The 19600-nt window shown below is 37.8% G+C and overlaps 1 protein-coding gene across 3 annotated transcripts in view; it reads left to right on the top strand.

Annotated features, from left to right (window-relative positions):
• Positions 1 to 19600, top strand: part of ANO1 (anoctamin 1) — a 191783-nt gene that overhangs the window by 84909 nt on the left and 87274 nt on the right. For 2 of the 3 annotated variants that reach the window (XM_063437873.1, XM_063437872.1), the window contains exon 2: positions 12098 to 12270. In XM_063437873.1, coding sequence (XP_063293943.1) covers positions 12098 to 12270 — 173 coding nt within the window. Of the gene's footprint in view, positions 1 to 11984; positions 12001 to 12097; positions 12271 to 19600 lie in introns of those variants that run through there. The other variant, XM_063437874.1, reaches the window with a different exon arrangement.

Below are 19600 nucleotides of genomic sequence, written 5' to 3'. Positions count from 1 at the left end.
AGGCACCAAAAATATTATTGCACGCAGGTGTCGGTGAACCGAGGATTATCCATAAACGAAGGCACATAAGCGGCGCTCTCTGCGATCCACCAATGATTCTCTTGTCATAGAGAATAATTAAATGCAATGATTGTCTATAATAAGCTGTGACAGCAGTGCACTTGCGCACGTGAAATCACAGTATGTCTGGATTTGAGACCCAGAAGTAACAGTCCCGGCACTCTAAAGGGCTTGGAGGTGTGGCTTTACTTCCAAGCCTTTTAATTATTAAAGTATTGCAATCTAGAAGCTAGGCTATGGGGGGACTACTGTAGGCACTATAACAACTTAAACTAGATGAAGTTGTTATGGTGAGTACAGAGTTCCTTTAAGAACATTACTGGCAAAACGCCCTATTAATATTGTTACCCTTATTTGTATATCACTGACATTTGTCAGTTAGTGCAGAAAAAAACGAAACATCTCTATGACCATATCATGCGTGTTTCTCTCCTCTTAATGGAGAAAAATACATTTTTAGTAAGCACACGTACTTACACCCTTTTCTGATGTCTCATGTATTGCTGTCTTGTTAATTAGTACATAATTAGGTTTTATTGCAGAAAAAGATGAATTTCTGGAATACAACCTCAGGACGGGTAAACTCTTACGTCAGTAATAGGTGAGTAAATGAATGCTATTACCAGTTATTAAATACTTGTAGACAAAGAAACAACACGTGTGTGGCAAAGGCTGATGGGAGTTTTAATGGATTAGTATTGGAGTACTGCGGAGATTGCAAATCACGTCTTCTTCTCTTGGGAGAGAGCTACATTTAAAGCTTTTTTTTAGGTGGGACAGAATTCTGTACGATATTATAAACTGCTAGAAAAAAAAGTTTAAGTTTCACGTGATAATCCGTAACAAATCAAAGAATCATCTCGACGCAGCACTCTTTGATTGTTTATTAACATGACACGAACTCTCTTTTGTGCTGCTATTGGAGAACAGAGAGAGAGGAAAAAATATCTTAAAGGGACACTATAGTCACCAGAACAACTCCAGCTTATTGAATTTGTTCTGGTGAGTAGAATCATTACCTTCAGGCTTTTTGCTGTAAACACTGTCTTTTCAGAGAAAATGCAGTGTTTACATTACAGCCTAGTGATAACTTCACTGGCCACTCCTCAGATAGCTGTTAGAGATCCTTCCTGGGCCATGGCTGCCTACAATGCATCCAAACATTCATTATCTCCTCCCTCTGCATGCAAACACTGAACTTTCCTCATAGAGAGTCATTGATTCAATTCATCTCTATGAGGAGATGCTGATTGGTCAGGGCTGTGTTTGAATCATACTGGCTCTGCCCCTGATCTGCCTCTTTGTCAGTCTCAGCCAATCCTGTGGGGAAGCATTGTGATTGGATCAGGCCACCACTTCTGATGATGTCAGATGAAGTTCACAGGCAGAGGCAGCAGCTTCAGATTTGAATACAAGTAAGATTGTACTATCTTTAGGGAGGCCAAGGGGGCTAGATAGTGGTTTTAACACTATAGGGTCAAGAATACATGTTTGTGTTCCTGACACTATAGTGCTCATTTAAAGAAATACTCTGGGCATCATAACAACATAATCAAAATAAAGTTGTTATGGTGCCAGGAGATTTCTGTCACTGGCTCACCTTAAGTGGTTAAACAATTCTCAAACGGTTTAACCACAAAGTTGATCTGGTATGCCTACTGCAACACACAGGAATGAGGGAGTCTGACTTATAGTGAATAGCTCAAACTGGATACAGGCAGAGATTTCACCAAAAATCTGTCTAAAGTAATAAAATAGTTTGGTGGACACCTGGAGTCAAGTGCAATGGGTCCAGGAGCTAATTCACTAGAAAAAGGCTTTGTGTATATTCAGATATTCCAAGATGTACTGCAGCGTTTACATATATGGGGTGTACGTCTTTAAATCTGCTAGAGGCAGAGTCAATTTACTACACACCAAATACTATACTTTGTGCAGAAAGATTTAGACCATGTAAATGATATAGAAAGACAGTATAGGGAACTGTTTCCTATAATATATTGTAATAGATGTTATCACAATTATATATGGTGTATACGTCTTTAAATCTGTTAGAGACAGAGAAAAGTGAGGTATATACCAGATGTACTTTGTAACAAAGATACGAACGAGCTTCATGTAATAGAAATACAGTATATGGAACTGTATTCTATGATGCACTAAATTCCAATATGACTTTAAAATAATTAAGATAATTGAAGAGATTGAGAATAATAGATGAAATTAATACAAAGTTTATTAAGCGTAATATTTATATCGAATAAAAAACTAAAAATATAAAAAATATCAAAAATATAAGCCAGGAACGGATTGCAGGTATATTACCAGCAGTTATGCAGTTCTTAATCCAAGTTAACCGCAGGGACCGGCTAGGATGGATGTGGATACAATGTTGCTGGAACAGAGATCTCTAGCTGTCGGCTGTGAGGTTGGCATGCGTCCCAGACCTCACTCTGAGTGAGGCACGCTGCTGGCCGATCGGTCCCCAGATCTTCGGATGTTTCACTCTCGGTGGATAGAGAAATCCTTTACTGCCGGTTTCACAGTCTGCGTCCGTATCCTGCTTAGTCTGGTGCTGTCTAACGCGTTTCGTGGGTGTCAGCCCCACTTTATCAGAGACGGAATAAAGATTCAGTGTTCTACAATGGTTTAAATATACATCTGGCTGATTGCAATTAAGTTACAGCATAAGGATCGTTTATGGGGATTGTGTACTGAATCGTTAGTTCTTGATGCATGAATGAAAATACATTTTCATACAGATATGTCAATAAGATTCCAAACACAGATTTTGGAGATTTTAAAACATACAAAGTGTTTATAAATAGAACGTATCTATTAAAATATGTGATGTTAAAATATGTGTACATAATTAAAGATACATATGTATAAAAAATTTATATAATAAAGAATAAAGAATAAAAATAGAAATAAAAATAGAGAATAAAAATAAATATAAAGGTGGAAATAACAATAGCAAGAGAATATAAAAAAGGGTAAAATTATTCCAATAACAGATATCTGAAAATTATAACTATGCTATACACTGATAGTGAATAGGTTCAATTCATATGTGCACTAATTGAATGGCACAGAGAGTTTTGTATACAGCAGACGTTGGACTTCGATATGAGTGATACAGAAATAGTTACATCTGGGAGGCAGTGCATTTACACTTGAAATTAGTGTCCTACTATGGAGAGATTAGTTGTCCAAGGAAATGTTTTTGTTTAATAAAAATGATAGAACGAAAAAATGGTCAACCAAGATGTAGGAAAGCAGAGAGTGGCTGGCGAGAGAGAGACAAAAGAGGGACAAAAAAGAGACAAAAATGGGACAAAATTATAATCATAACATGTAATTAAAAACTTCGTTATGGATGTATTACTCGATCTAGAGATGGAACAATATGCATTCAGGACTTATGCAGATTGATGTATAGGATATAACACATTGTTATGAATGTGTCAATTGATCTAAAGATAAAATAAATGGATAGATAAATTAAATTAATAAATAAATGGATAGATTAATTAATTAATTAATTAATTCCGAAATAAATTAAAAACATATGCAAATTAATTAGTGGGATAAAGCACAGTAAATGATGAAAGAATGAAATATAATATAATGTAATAAATATGTAAAACATGTGTGACATACCGTAGTGTATTTTAACAGGGGATTGTGTCTCGGATGATTTATGAATTCTTAAAAACGAGATAAGAAGGGACTAAAGTGCAATATATTAAATCGACTGGTGATAGTGCTCTTATAAATTCATGTGTGTATATATGGATACGCCTATAAAGAGTGTAAATTTACATCAAAAACTCTAATAAATTGGTATAGTGTAATGAATAGTAGAAAAAAAAAAAGGATGTTCGATAAAAAGGCATTCAGTTCAAAGTCTTTGAACTGAATGCCTTTTTATAGAACATCATTTTTTTTTTTTTCTACTATTCATTACACTATACCAATTTATTAGAATTTTTGATGTTTGGGGTCACTGTTTTACACGTGAGACATCGCTGAATACAAATATGTGTATTGTATTGTAGTAAAAGCAAACAGTATTTTGACATTCACAGTTAAAATGTCACGTAGAACTAAAATTTGTTTTAAAAATTCTTATTTACTCCCATTTTTTTAATATTTTTTTCATATTAAATGATGTTCCATACCTAAATATTTGATGTTAAATGAAAGCCCTGTTTCCCCTGAATAAAATGATATATAATAAGGGGGGGTGCATTTAATATGAAAGAGGTGAATTACGGTTGGACAGACATATAGCGCAAATACCAGGTTTTGTTTACGTTTTGTTTGGATCACAACTTGTACATTTGGCTGCGGTCTTACGGGGTTAAACCAGAATGCTTTTGCAGATTCAGGCAGCAGCACTGAGAGCATTGTTGAGCTGACACCCTCAGCCAATCAGTGACTTCCCATTCATAAAACAAAACTACATGGTGTTATGGTACCCAAACTGGTCCTTTAAGATACTTTCTACTCAAATGCCAATTTAATGCATTTCTAATCCCTCATCTTTTGTTTTCTAAAAGTATTTTCCCTTTCAAAAGTTTGATATTAAATGAAAAGAGATTGGCTCCATTATAGCTCTCCTGACGGGTTTAATACAGCGCTGTGTACAGCTGTAACTCCGACCTTTCTAATATACGATGGAGATGCTGCCAACGATAACTCCCATCACCCTTAGTGAAGCTTTACCTGGCTGATAGTAAAGAGAGAAGCTCTCCCTAGCCTTGGGTTCCCCATAACCCAGGGGCCACATTTATAAATGGATTTGTAATACTCTCACTCTAATGAATCTAGCACCTTTTTCAGTGTTACTTCAGCTCTACACACCTGTTTAAACTTGACCTTTTGACAGTGACGTTTTAGATGACTACCATAATAATGACAATTTAGATGACATAAAGACTTTTTAAAATCTTTTTGTTTAGTAAACTCGGTGTTCTGCTGCAGGAATTCCATGTTCCACTTGGTGGAATCTGTGAATGTAATGCAGTCTGGTTGGGATTTTTTTCCCATAACAGTTCGACTAATTGACCTTTTGTGCTCCGGATACTGTCAGAAAATTCTGACTTTATTTTGTTCTTACACCGTTCTATCTTGTTAACACTGGAATCAATCAAAAGACCAAAGAGCATGAATAAAATGTTGGGATGCTGCTTGGATGTTTTTGCCATCAGCTTGGATCCGCTGCCAAATTCTATAACTCCCTACTCTTCTTCATCCTGAAAAACTAGATGGACTTTCATAACAGTAACAGGAAAGCCCACCTCCCAATAACATGAGTTATGGATTTGGGATGGCAGGGTGCATCTATCAGGAGATAACCAACTTAATACAGTGGTAGACCTGTCTGACAAGTAAGAAGATTCGTGCATGCAAGACTACAAACAAAATATAAAAGAGAGAACCTTTCTCAGCATTCATTCATGTGTGGCAGGGAATTTTGCCAGCATGGCGTTCAAAGACTATTTGGCAAGTTTGATGCCCCCACTTGATGGTGCACTAGATAGACAGTCTGCCTTTCAAACATAATACTGAAAATTAAGCTGGCACCAATGAAGGAAATGTCCACCACTGCCCGGTCGATGAAATAAAGTGCTATCTCTGTTGCAACATTCTGTAAAATTGCCAATATACAGTGGTTAAAGATATGCCTCGGAACCACAGTGATCATGCATGGCTGACCGCCACTCTGGTCAGCCCATGTTCTGAGCTGTGGCTTAATGACACGAGTACAGGGAACCAGGAAACAAACTGGGGAAAGTGGGACAGGAGACAACAGTTGGGACAAAGTGCTGGGTCTGGGAAAGCTTGGACCTATGGTAAAGAAAATGCATGTTCATCAAATTAATGTTTTTTGTTTTTTTTTAAATAGTTTTTTGTACATTACATTAAAATATTTTGACTGCCATTTGGCTTATGTTTTTTTTGTTGTTGTTTTTTTAACCAGAAACAATATCTCCATTAAAAATGTAATTGTTATAAATAAGTTACTTGATGATTAGCCAAGTGCAATAACAATTCAAAAATAATGCATGCTTACCAGTGCTTCTCATTAAAATATTTAAGTTTCAGTTGTTCAACCACTATGGATATATCAGGCATGCAGCTCCGTGCATGATCTTGCAATACTGGCTTCTGTAAGCTGGATTGTTTCATACTGGCCTCTAAAATATTTTGTTAATGGGACACTACAGGCACCAAAACTACTTTAGCTTAATGAAGCATTTTGCCCTTGCAGTCTCACTGCTCCATTCTCTTCCATTTAAGAGTTAAATAACTTTGTTTATGCAGCTCTAGTCACACCTTCCTGCACGTGATACAGCCTGCCAAACACTTCCTGTAACAAGTCATCTAATGTTTACACTTCCTTTATTGCAAATTCTGTTTAATTTACTATTTCATATCTCCTGCTCTGTTGATAGTTTGCTAGACCTTGCAGAAACATCTTATATGTAATTAAAGTTCAATCAGAGCAGGAGATAAAAAAAATTTAAGTAAGTAACATCTGATTAAAAATAAAGCCATTTTGTTTTCATGCAGGGGAGGTGTGGCTAGGGCAGCATAAACAGAAACAAAAGTGATTTAACTCCTAAATGGCAGATAATTGAGCAGCTAGACTTCAGGGGCATGTTCTATACACCAAAACTGCTTCATTAAGCGAAAGTTGTTTTGCTGACTATAGTGTCCCTTTAACTTCTTTGGAATTTTACCCTCTGAATGGTTTTTTGCATACTATAATTTTGGTACATAGTAAATATTTTTGTTCATGATCATACATTAATCCTAGCAACATTTGTATCAGTGAATAAGGTGAATGAAAACCATTTAAACAAGGACATTTATGGCCACTTTATTTAACCTGAGCAGACTCAAACTCATTTATTTTTTAGTGAATGAAATGCCGTTTGCAGCAGAATTTCATGTCTGCACTTCCTGTCATTGATCTATACTAAAAAGGCATTGAAGGGGTTTTCATGTTAGCTTGTATAACTGCCTGTCTCTTTCGGACGACAGACGGGTTGATGCAAGAGGGTTTTAAATTGTTTGCAGAACTCATGTATCTAGTTCTATTTGTCTCACTCCTCGTTAAAATCACTATGGAGACAAGGAAGTCTGTTGCTGCTAATTGCTTCAAGGATTTTGATTACTATTACAAAATCTAACTGTATTTAATTAAATTTATGGACAAATTACCTGTTATGGCTTTCCACAGAACACCTACCTTTAATAAAGTATAGGAAGCCTGATTTTCTTACATCAGGTTACTGGGTGCACTATGTGGGGGATGCCCCCACCTCCTCACTTTTTTCTTCCTCCTATTCCTGGTTTTCTCTTTGAAAAACTTCTTGAACTTCAAACAAGATATATACAGACGTATGTAAATAAAGAATTGTAAAACAATCATAAACATCATTATAGCATCACCGAAGTTGCTGTTCATAAGTACTAGCATTGTGTCCCGAAAGCTATATTCTTAAAGGGACACTCTAGGCACTGTATCTGCTTTCTCTCATTAAACTGGTTATAGTGTCTGGAGTCTCCTGGTACCGTCATCCCCTTCAGCATGAAACAGTTTTTAATATTTTAATGCTAAATTAGAGTCTTCAGCAGCTGCTTTTGCTATTGAGGAAGTATTAGCCTGTGCAGCAATGGGCAGCTGTGATTGGCTGAGAGTGTCAGCTGACTGATTTTAACCTATCAGAGCTCCAACTGATGGCATGAAGGCTATGGCTACAAGGAAGTGTGTAATCTGTTCCTCAGCCACACATCGAAAAGGGGCCGGACTGTGGGTGCTCAGGGACACTTATTTAGTGTTAAATTGCTCAAAATTGGTTTAACACTGAAAGGCGGGACAGTGCCAGGTGACTCTAGGCACTATAACCAATTCAAAGAAATTAAATGTTTATAGTGACTACAGTTTCCCTTGAAGAATGTGATTTTTAATGCGGAGCAGAGGCAGAAGAAAGTTGAGTAAACTCACCTTTTACTTAGCTGGCAGGGGGACCTGGGAACCTAAATGGCGCATTTAGACATATAGTGTTAGGAATACATGTTTGTATTTCTGACACTATAGTGTTCCTTTAACCCCTTAAGGACCAAACTTCTGGAATAAAAGGGAATCATGACATGTCACACACGTCATGTGTCCTTAAGGGGTTAAGCTAAAGTTGTTTTGATGACTATAGTGTCCCTTTAACCTGGTTGACATTCTGCTGCTACAACTATGTGGATACATGACATATCTTGTTATGTATTGGGAATATACTTTATATTTTACCTGCTTTCAGCAGCAATGAAAAAGATCACTAAAAAACCAGCAGATAAGATTTCTTTCTCAATCACAGATCCTTATACACATCATTCATCCCATCAAAACAGTTACTGTGCTCTAAGCATCCGGAATTCACAGAGATATTTGGAAAAGCGTTTCTTGCATGCAAGTGGGGAATTAAAATAAATACACAGAGGGTTATTTGCTAACTCCAAATTATAGCAAATTAAAATCAAATGGAAAACTGGTTAAAATAGCCAAGCTCTAACTTGAGCCCAGTTTGAGACTTTTTTTCCAGATCACCTATTTTAGACGACATCAGTTCGGTATATCAGTTGAAGCCAAGCGCTGGCACTTGGCCATGTTTTATTGACAGCTGTTGGGATATACATGAATATTGCTGGCTGCAAATCCTCAAATCATTGGAAATCATTTAGCACAACGGGGCTCATTCAGTAAACTCTGAATCGAAGCAGATTTAAATCTCAAGTGCCAAATTAAACCCAATCTGTGACCTTAGTCAAGTTAGAGAAATGTTTGCTGAAATTTTGAAATTCGGATGTTACAATTCAGTGTTTAGTAAATATACCCCTCTAATTTCTATGGCTTCACAACTATGGTAATTTTTATGTATGTAGGCAGCTCTACACACTGGGTGGCAGCACTTTTCATGTATCTCCCGACAGCAAGTTCAACTTTTAGCTACCTGGGGGGGGGGGGGGGGGGGGGACATGGCTGGGCACTATAGATGCCTTAAGATTCAGGTTAAACTGTTTATATACAACTCTGTCGATCTGATGTGTACTAAAACAAGTTTATTAAGAAACAACAGGATTTTACCTTCCATAAGGTTCCACTTTAAAGAAAGTGCAACAAAATTGCCATTTGCATTTGGGAGGTGAAGAAATGGGGACAATTCTATAATCAGATATATTTACCTCTGCTAATTTTACTATTGAAATTCATGGAAAAAAATCATTTCATTTTATTTAACTTGTTATAGTGCCTACTGTCCTGCCCTCCCTCTCCTGCTTGCCAAAAACCCTTTAGTTCACTAATTAGAGGGTTTGGAAGTGTGTCTTAAGCTTTGTCTCCAAGCTCTCTGGGCATGAGAGATGGGAATCGTACTTGCCAGCTGTTATACCATAAGATACTGTGACGTTATGCGCACATGCGCAGTGCCATCATGATTGGCCAATTATTATTACTATTTTACTATTTATATAGCGCCAACAAATTCCGTAGCGCTGTACAATGGGTCATTCTATCCAAAGATTCTTTATGGCAGAACCTTAGGAGGAGGTCGTGGCAGCGCTGAGGAAGACTCTGTGCTGGAGAAAAGTTGAGATACTCTTTTATTTAATTATTTAATTAATTGATAAGGGGCATCAGGGCTGTAAGGTTAGTAATACAGATATGTATTCCCAATGCTGTAGTGTTCGTTCAAGTTACCGGAGTTATTTCTAGACACAGTATCCACTTAAGATAATAGTGAGTATACATTAAAGGGAAACTCCAGTGCCAGGAAAACGATCCGTTTTCCTAGCACTGGAGGGTCCCTCTCCCTCCCACCCAATCCCCGGTTACTGAAGGGGTGAAAACCCCTTCAGTGACTTACCTGAGGCAGCGGCGATGTCCCTAGCCACTGTCTCCTCCTCCGCGACGCTCCTCCTTGTGATTGCGTCAGCCGGTGGGCAAGACTGATCTCGCCCACCGGCCGAGGAGACCTAATGCGCATGCGCGGAAAGGCCGCGCATGCGCATTACGTCTCCCCATAGGAAAGCATTGAAAAATCATTTCAATGCTTTCCTATGAGGTTTTGAGCGACGCTGGAGGTCCTCACACAGCGTGAGGACGTCCAGCGACGCTCTAGCACAGGTTTCCTGTGCTAGAAACCAGGAAGTGACCTCTAGTGGCTGTCTACTAGACAGCCACTAGAGGTGGAGTTAACCCTGCAAGGTAATTATTGCAGTTTATGAAAAACTGCAATAATTATACTTGCAGGGTTAAGGGTAGTGGGAGTTGGCACCCAGACCACTCCAATGAGCAGAAGTGGTCTGGGTGCCTGGAGTGTCCCTTTAACCCTTGAAACCAAGATGCAGAACTACAGGTGACATGATGCACCATCATAGCTGGCAAAGCAACATGTGAGCAGGGGAGCTCCCGTTTACCACCCACGCTTTAAATAATCCTGATTCTCATCCTAGAATCCTGTTAAAAATGTAGGATAGATTTCAGTCTAATAAGTGTACTTACTGGAAAAAATTTAATTCTTGGGGGGGAAAAAGCAGATTAATCTTTTGATTATATTTTTTTCTGTGTGTACCAGATCACATCAGGTGCGGTCTTATGATGGAAGCATTATTCCCCCAGTCACAGCTTATTGGGATTTTACTAATAAAGTTCAGAGAATATATGCACAGCATATATTGGTACATGGAGTAATAATATCTGAAAAAATCTGCATCGTTTAGTAAGAAGATCAAGGAATATACAGAGCATTATTTATTTATAAAATATTTTACCAGGAAAGATACATTGAGATTTCTCTCGTTTTCAAGTATGTCCTGGGTAGCATAGCATAATGATTGTAGTCACAGGCGTTTTATCAATGTGGGAAAATACTTTGAGGTTCTCATTGACACTCATTTCTACAACTCTCATCATGCTCAACCAAGCTTTGTTTAGTAAACACATTTTTTGGACCAAGAATGCTTAAGAAGTAGCTTCCGCAAGTTGTTGAACTGACTGTAAACTCATTGTAAGCTCAACCTATTGCTTCTGTAACATCGTGGAATTGTCTCATTTATTGTTAAATGGCCTCTTTTTATAATATTGTGAATTGCTGCGGAATAAGTTAGCGCTATGTAAATACCCAAGATAATAATAATAATAATAATAATAATAATAATAATATTGTATTCTAAATACTTGCAAAAACATAACATACAGGGATATCATTTCTGATTAGTGGGGTAATAGCTGCTTGATCCAAAGAGACATCTGACTGCTATTTTGGGGTCAAGATAGAATTTTTTCCTAGTTTGTTGCAAAATTGGAAGCGCTTCAGACTGGGTTTTTTGCCTTCTTTTGGATCAACAGCAAAACCATATGTGAGAAAGGCTGAACTTGATGGACGCAAGTCTCTTTTCAGCTATGTAACTGTGTAACTATGTGACTGCAGTTATATGGCCCTCAGCCATGGCAGCCTGGTAGCGCATCCTAGGAGTTACCATTTCTCCTTTTTGTCGCTTAATGCTTGCAATCCCCTTGGCAATTCTCTGCAATTTCCAGTTTCCTGAATACACCCCCTTGTTCTTAAAGTGGTCTGACTAAGCATTGTGGTAGTTATACTGCACAACCGCCAGACTGGCAGAGGCTGCCTCTCTGTAAGCATTACAAGGTGTGGTACACCAGTACGGCTTTCCTGAAATGCTAACAATGTGTGTCATCTATTTAAGGGGCCTGAGACATACCTTTCTTTCTTAGACCAATAGGGTTGCAAACACCCTCAAGTGCACAAAGTAGGGATTAAATGAGTTCTTTGCTCTTTAATGCACTTTGACAAACAATTCCCAAGGCACTTTTTATATTTGCCACAGGCTGCCGGGGAGCATAAGGAAGGAGTGAGAAGAGGCTGAGCTTGGGACTGCAGGTTTTAGAGGCGTGGGAGAGACAGCTTAAGCTCACTGCCTCAGCTGGATGTGTGCTTGTGTTTTGCAGAAGAGAAAACTGCACGCGGAGACGTCAAGGCTTCTTCTGTGCCCGGAGAAACTTTCAATGAAACGATGAGGGAGAATGAAAAGTATAATGCAACAGCAGAGGAGGACAAAGGGATACACATTATCAACATCAAGGCGATCGAAGATATTGGCTACATCCAGCCCGAGACAGTTGTGAGTACAGAAACTTCTTCTGAATCCTTTTTAACATATGTTACTGTCTACGCCAGTGATGGTTATCCTTGGCACTCCAGCTGTTTCTGGACATCTGGCTGAGCGTTGTGGGAAACGCAAACACCTGGGATGCCATGGCTAGCCAGCATTGGGTCAGGAGAACCAACAGAACAATTTTCTGACATTTCACAAAAATCACACAGAAATGTTCAACCCCACACAGGGTGTCACCTGTGAAGTTTACCTGTCGGTGCGTCCTGAGCCCATCAGGACACTAACATTTTTGAAATATATAATTCTGCCAATTAGAAGAAACTGATTTTATTAGATTTTTTTCTTATTTTCATTTAGTATATATTAAATGTTATAATTTTACTGGAGTCTATATCATTCATAATAGTAACAGTGCATGCAATTTTTAAACAGTAGGAGCTTGCAATCTAATTCTAATTCATCTTTAGTTATTTGGGAACATGGAAAATACTTAGAGACATGGCTTTGGAAGGGTTAACCTTTATATTACTAATCAGCATATCCTGTTTGTCCTTCTCAAGAATTCCCTTCTGTGTTACAACTTGATAACCCTTGATAAGGATTTTTTGATGCCCTGAGTGTACTTGTAACATATCTAGAATAATCTGATTAACAAATACCTGTTCTGTAGGAAGAATAACAACGCTTTTCAATGTGAACTGAACTATACCATTAGCAATATTTCTGACTTACCCTTGTCCAGACACAGGACCTCATGACAGTCTCTTAACCCCTTAAGGACACATGACATGTGTGACATGTCATGATTCCCTTTTATTCAAGAAGCTTGGTCCTTAAGGCGTTAAAAGGGAATTTAACCCCTTATTTGTTAATATTATATTTATTTATCCTCTATATATAACAAATCTGCATTTGTGAAGTATGAAAAATAAAATTAAATGCACAAAATCAACTTCTTTATCCTGCAACTGGGCGCCTCCATCTTGGCTCCCTGTCAATCATTGTAACAAAGTCTATTCTTTGCACCTGGCACTCAGCATACAGACCAGGAGAGATGAAGCAATGTTTCCATTTATCCGCTTCCATATAAAGTGTGCCCTGGATGTGCCTGGACTTAACTGGACTGTGATGTCAGTTGATAAATCTTTAATTTTAATTTAAAAGAATTGTTTAACACCAGGTATAGGTGATTTTAAATGGTATCTTAAATTCAATGCAGTAATGTTTCCAATTAAACAAAACTCAGTGCTACCCTTTTATCTTTCTTCTGGACCAGTCGCCCTGACCTTCCAACAAGTTGGCCAAGACTGAGACTTAGAGTTCTTTCTGCTAAAGCATCACCTGTAGAATATACTTCAGTTGTCGTTTCAATGTGTTTGCTTTGTTTGTTTCTACGTTTTAATTCCTAGAAATTGATGCCTCCCCTCAACCCCCAGTGGTGTTCTAATAACATCCACAAAGGAAAAGAAAAATGTATTTTGTGTTTATGTAACTGCGGCCACTGAGCTGCATACTTCTCTCACAATGTGAATGTACATTGACATATGTGTCATTTTTGCAGTGCTTATTTTCATAGTTAATTTATGTAATGTATGTCAAACTATCTATCTATCTAGAAATCTAGATGGATAAATACAATGGAAAAAATACCATCGACTTTTCTCGTTAGCAAACCAAACTATGACACTGCTCTATTTTGTTCAAATTAAAATAGTAATCGATTGTATTGATTCTGAAAAGGATATTTGAGTAATTCTACAAACTGCACACCGCCGTATGTACTATAGATTCTTAACCCCTTAAGGACCAAACTTCTGGAATAAAATGGAATCATGACATGTCACACATGTCATGTGTCCTTAAGGGGTTAAACAATGTCTTTCATTATACATTTATTATTATTATTTTATTATTTATAGAGCGCCATCAGATTCCGTAGCGCTGTACAAACTTGAGTAAAGATTGCGAGGCAAAGGATATTGTCTAATTGATTATAATATATACCTTACCAAAAAAAAAAAACACTTAATTTAAAATATAAAAAGATTGACTGTGTACAGTAATGTATACAACATTTTAATTTAGATTTGCCTTTATTTCTTAAATCGGCTTTGTTTAGTGTGTTGACTTACCCACATCTCCTTCCATGGCCTTAAAATATCATGGGTCATAGCACACACACATATATATATATATATTGTGTGTAATGTAGTTAAGTTATTTGAATCGGCAGTGAAGGGGTTAATTGGTTAATTGTCTTTTGGCCAAGTTAAACAAGCTTTCCTTTTCATAAATATACACTTGGTGCCAAACTTATTATGGAAGACAAGCACAGTCTTATTGTTTGTATTGTGTTCTCAAATTGTGAACAGAGTGTGCTGCTCCGATTATCACAAAACTTAATGAAATCATTTCAAGAATCGAAAGAAAAAAAATTGTATAGTAGTGCAAAATGCATAAAACACCCGAAAAATTTTGCTCACAATATTGGATCAGCATTACAATATAACGGAACGGTTTTGTTGATTCAATAGGGGGCGCAGACACCAATAAATGTAAACGGCAGGGAAACAGAATTATCTGCACAGACCCATAAACAACATGTTTACATAATGAGCACACATGTTGCATTGATCCACGATTTCAGCATGTGTACTAGATTAACATTTTCAATATATGTAGTCGCTCATTGGTCCATACTCTTAGTATACATACCCATTGCATTAATCCATGCTTGTACTATTGTTCCCTCCACATTAATACTAGACTTGTGCAAAAAAATTTCAAATAAAATTCCTGTTAATTTTGAAAATTCCATTTTACCTGTACATGTAAAAACACAGGTAAGCGATTAGGAATTAATTGATATGACGATTATCGGGAATTTGATTCGGACCAACCAGCTCAAACTAATTTTTGAACAAGTCTAATTGATACACACTATCAACATTTGAATTTACTCCGTTGATCTACATTCAATATATGTATTTATTGCATTGATCAATACTTTCAATATTTATTCTCAAAGATACACAGAATTGGCATTAAGTAAAGTGGAATCTTAAAGCAGCTTTTTTGTATGATTGACACGTGTCAAGTGGATTGAAAGTTCTCCACTACACAATGTTAAAAAATCCTGTGAGCATAAATAGTAAACCATAGATCCGTGCTGGTCACTGAGCAATGCGCTCAATGACATTGTGCTGATTGTTCTGGTTAGCTTGTGTCCTGACGGTTCTGTGATCACCCTGCTCAATGTAAAGTATTAACCACAGAAAGGTGCAGAAGGTTCTAAAGAACATATTTAATAAAATAAAGCCTTGTACATTGAGAGCTTAGCACACTGTCATGGCTATGCCCCAATATCCATATGGTATAGAATTAAAATCTAAATGGCAAATCTGATGCAAAAACATTCACGCTGTGACTATAGTTGGGGATTGTCTCGATGCTGCTAGAACGCTTAGATGAAGATCATAATTCTAACTGTGTATTCAGAGAGACAAAAAAATAATAATAATAAAGCACCATATTCAATCAACTACCTAAAATAGGTATAGTGCTCTCTCTAAAGAAGTGTATGTTGTCTCCTTCTTCATAGGGGGTTCACTAAGAATAGTTGGCCATTTAACACCAAACCCTACAGAATGGTAGTATTGTTTGTATACTCTGGCCAGGGTGGAGGGAGTGTATCAGCTAGCTGAGAGGGCAAAACTATGACTGCGACTGTCAGTGTGCTTGGACGTATCACTGGTAATCTGGGTGAGATAAGTGCCCAATCTGCACTGGGTTTTGCAATTCATAGCCATGGACACTAGCATTGTGTAGAAACAGACATGGAAGGACCCTCTCTAGGCTTTACAGCACGTTCCACTCACAAACTTGCTTACTATGCGGAGCACAGGTTAGCCCTCACCCCAGGACATAAACTGAGAGGCCAACTTGTAAATCATCTCAAGCTCAATATTCCTCGGGCAGTAACACAAAAGCAATACATTTTGGCCATTACAAAACAAGGATGAAAGCATTTAGCTCTTATCGCCAACATTTAGCCAAGACCATAAGGCTAATTATCTCCCTATTTGGGTGGTATGCAGTGAAAGAGAGAAAGGGGATATCAAATATGCTAGAGCAATAAGCCTTCATTTAGAAGGGGCACATGCCACCTGAGATAACAAGTTGAAACATGTAACCCAAGTCCATCAGTATGGGCCCAGAGACACACTTGTTGGTAGTACAGATATGCTTCAGCCATACCATTGCACAGGGAATATGGATACTCATTGTGCTGGCTTCAACCAAAGACATGGTGGGGAGCCATCAAGGGTCAGTCCTTGTAGATAAGTGGGAAAAGGAGAAAGTCTATGAAGTCCCTTCATGGCTCATTTAGCCTGCTGGGAAAATGACTGCATGCAGCAGCCATACATTCTCATGAAAGGGTGATGGTATTTCAAGCCACACGTGGCTTGCTTATTTTAATCCAGGAAGGATCAATCTGCCGTGAGTGTTCAGAGGTGATTTGTAGAGCTGTACTATGTTTCCTGTAGTGGAAGCCATGGATTCCAAGCCAATGTAGGACGGAGTAAAACATTAGAGAGTGTAAAACATTAGAGAAGTCCTGAATAGATGCATAGAGATCTTTTTTGCGAACATTATTCTGCCATATCGGGGGGGCCTCGTACAAGCCTGTCCCTGACATAAAAAGTTTGTCCTCCAGGGGATCTGAGCAATATTTTTATGACACACCCATGGCTATTGTGTGCTCATGGACACCAAGCTTAGGCATCAGCAAATCTTGTGAGGGCTATGCAGTCATAGTTGCCCTGGATCTGTTCCAGTGGCTTCCTGTTCTGCAATAGACCTATATAATAATTTGATGGATGAGCATGCTGCCTGGCTGGGTGGGAGGACAGCCTGGTTAGAATCACCTCTGTCCTCGTACTTTGTAGGCTTCATTGCAGCAGAAGTGTGGATCTCAGGCTCATATGAACCCCAGAGCGGCTCTCCTCACTTGTGTAATAATCTGGGAAATAATCTGGGATAGTAGGGTCTGTATGCTGGCATTCTATAAAATTAGCATGAGGAGCTATTGTCTCGCTATGTCTGTCAACTCTGCACCCATATCATCTATCATAATTTCCCTGGTGCAGAAAAAATAAACACACCCTAGGTCAGGTATCAGCTTAACTAAATAACTATTTGTGCTAGTTTTTTTGAGAATCACCCAAGAGGAGCCAGTGCACTCTAAACAGTGATTTGTAAATGTGTTAAACACAGGCCAAAATAATTGAGTTGGATAAAGTCCCCATCTTGATTCTGGTGGCAGTTCGTCTATTTTAGATTGGACCCACAATTCCTGGTTTCCATGTATTTTAATATATTGTTTAGTAAATACACCCAAGTGTCTCACATTGCACTGTGACAAATGAAGGACAAAACTATCTCTATAATCCGAATAACATACCACTACTTTCACAAATGTTTAATTGTTTAAAGTATAACATTACGTACGTGATATAACATACCTGCCTTCAAGAAATCACTGAATAATGTACAAACTGAAATTAAAGTGCAGGTAGTGCGCTTATTCAGATAGAAATATGGTTTGGAGTCTAAAGGAATTTTGTTTTGTCTTGCTTTCTGTAAATAGTGTCATTGGTGTATGTCTTTTTTTTTCTTCTAGTGTAGCAGTTCTAAATGTCTGCAAACACACATGATAAATGTGTCATTTGTAAGTCTAGTTAACCATTTCCTCACCATAAAACACCAGAATACAGGATTCATGTTGTCAATTATATTTACTATTTATTTGAGACTCCAGATGCATTACAAGCAGATATAAGAAGAAGAAAACTGAAATTAGGAACCTATACAATTAAAGGAACACTGTACAGTCAGGAACACAAACATGTATTCCTGACACTATAGTGTTAAACCCACTATTTAGGGTCCCAGCCACACTGTCAAAGCAGTGAAAAGGTGTGTAAAAACTGATTAGTTTTTTTCTCCCACACTATGCCAGTTTTGCAGCGGCTGACTGCCCATGGCTCCACCTCCTTGGCGGACATCATCAAACTTGATTATCTCAGCCAATTGAAAGGCTATTTCACATGTGTGACAAAACACCGCACTGCGCCAATCAGCATCTCCTCATAGAGATGCATTGAATAAATGCTTTTCTATGGGGAATGTTTAGTGCCTCCATGGAGGGCGTGGAGACGCTGAGCGTCAGTGTTGCACATTGGGCAGCACTGACCCAGGAAGCATCTCTAGTAGCTGTCTGAGGAGTGGCCAGTGGAACTGTCCCTAGGCTGTAATGTAATACTGTCTTTTCTCTGAAATAAGCCTGCTGGGACATGCTATAGTAAGCTGTCGTTGCCTGCGGGGATATGCTAGAGAAGCTATAGTTGTTCTTGTGACTATAGTGATCCTTTAAAATTAGGTACATTTATGTGTTTTAACTCCTTCGTTTAGGTAAGTAAAGTATTTATCCACTAAACAGTGAATTGTGGTGAATTAAGAACCTAATGACAACATTCTGATTAAAATAGCCAAACAGTGACTGTATCTTATTTGAAAAAAAATATTTACGTCACCTGAATCCACTGCTTAGTGAAAAGACCCTAAAATGTAGCATAACACAATTAGAGCGAATGATCAATGTACCGATTTTTTTTTTTGTATTTGCGATTATATGGTATCCTTCGTCTTGTACTACTTCCAAAATAGTAAGATAAATTAGCATATGGGCAAATATAAATGTTATTACCTAAAGTAAAAGTTTAAATTTATAATTTTCATATTTTGTTATCAGGACTATTTCTAAAGAATTTAATATTATATCTGGGAATGTAGATTTCCAAAAATACCAGCAGAATGTAAACATTATTTTATAACTGTATGTGGGCATCATAACCAAATACAGTCAATATATTTGTTTCACTAAAACTCTATTACAAATGGCATTAAAGTCTGCTGTGCAGTCTGCATTTATGCTCTAACGTTCCTAGACCCCTCACTAGTTCATCTTTGACCTCTGGTTGCAATTTTATAACAGGACAGGAGGCTTCATATTTGCTTAAGTCTCTATTTACTAGATCTCCACAGCAGCTCATTAACACAGAGAAAAAACAACCAATAAGAAAAGAGTTAGCTACAATAAAACTCCCTTCCTCACAAGCTACCGTACTTCATCTTTCTTTGCTGCTCCACCTCCAGCACAGGTCAGAGTACCACTGCCTCCTGCTCTTGAGGGTGGCTGTGCGATTTTATATAATATTTTTCTTAAACTATATTTCTTATTATATTCTCTTATTTTATGTTTGATAGGGTATTA

This window comes from Pelobates fuscus, chromosome 12 (genome assembly GCF_036172605.1).
Source record: "Pelobates fuscus isolate aPelFus1 chromosome 12, aPelFus1.pri, whole genome shotgun sequence".
Classification (NCBI taxonomy): Eukaryota; Metazoa; Chordata; class Amphibia; order Anura; family Pelobatidae; genus Pelobates; species Pelobates fuscus.
This window is presented reverse-complemented; position numbering and strand designations above follow the sequence as displayed.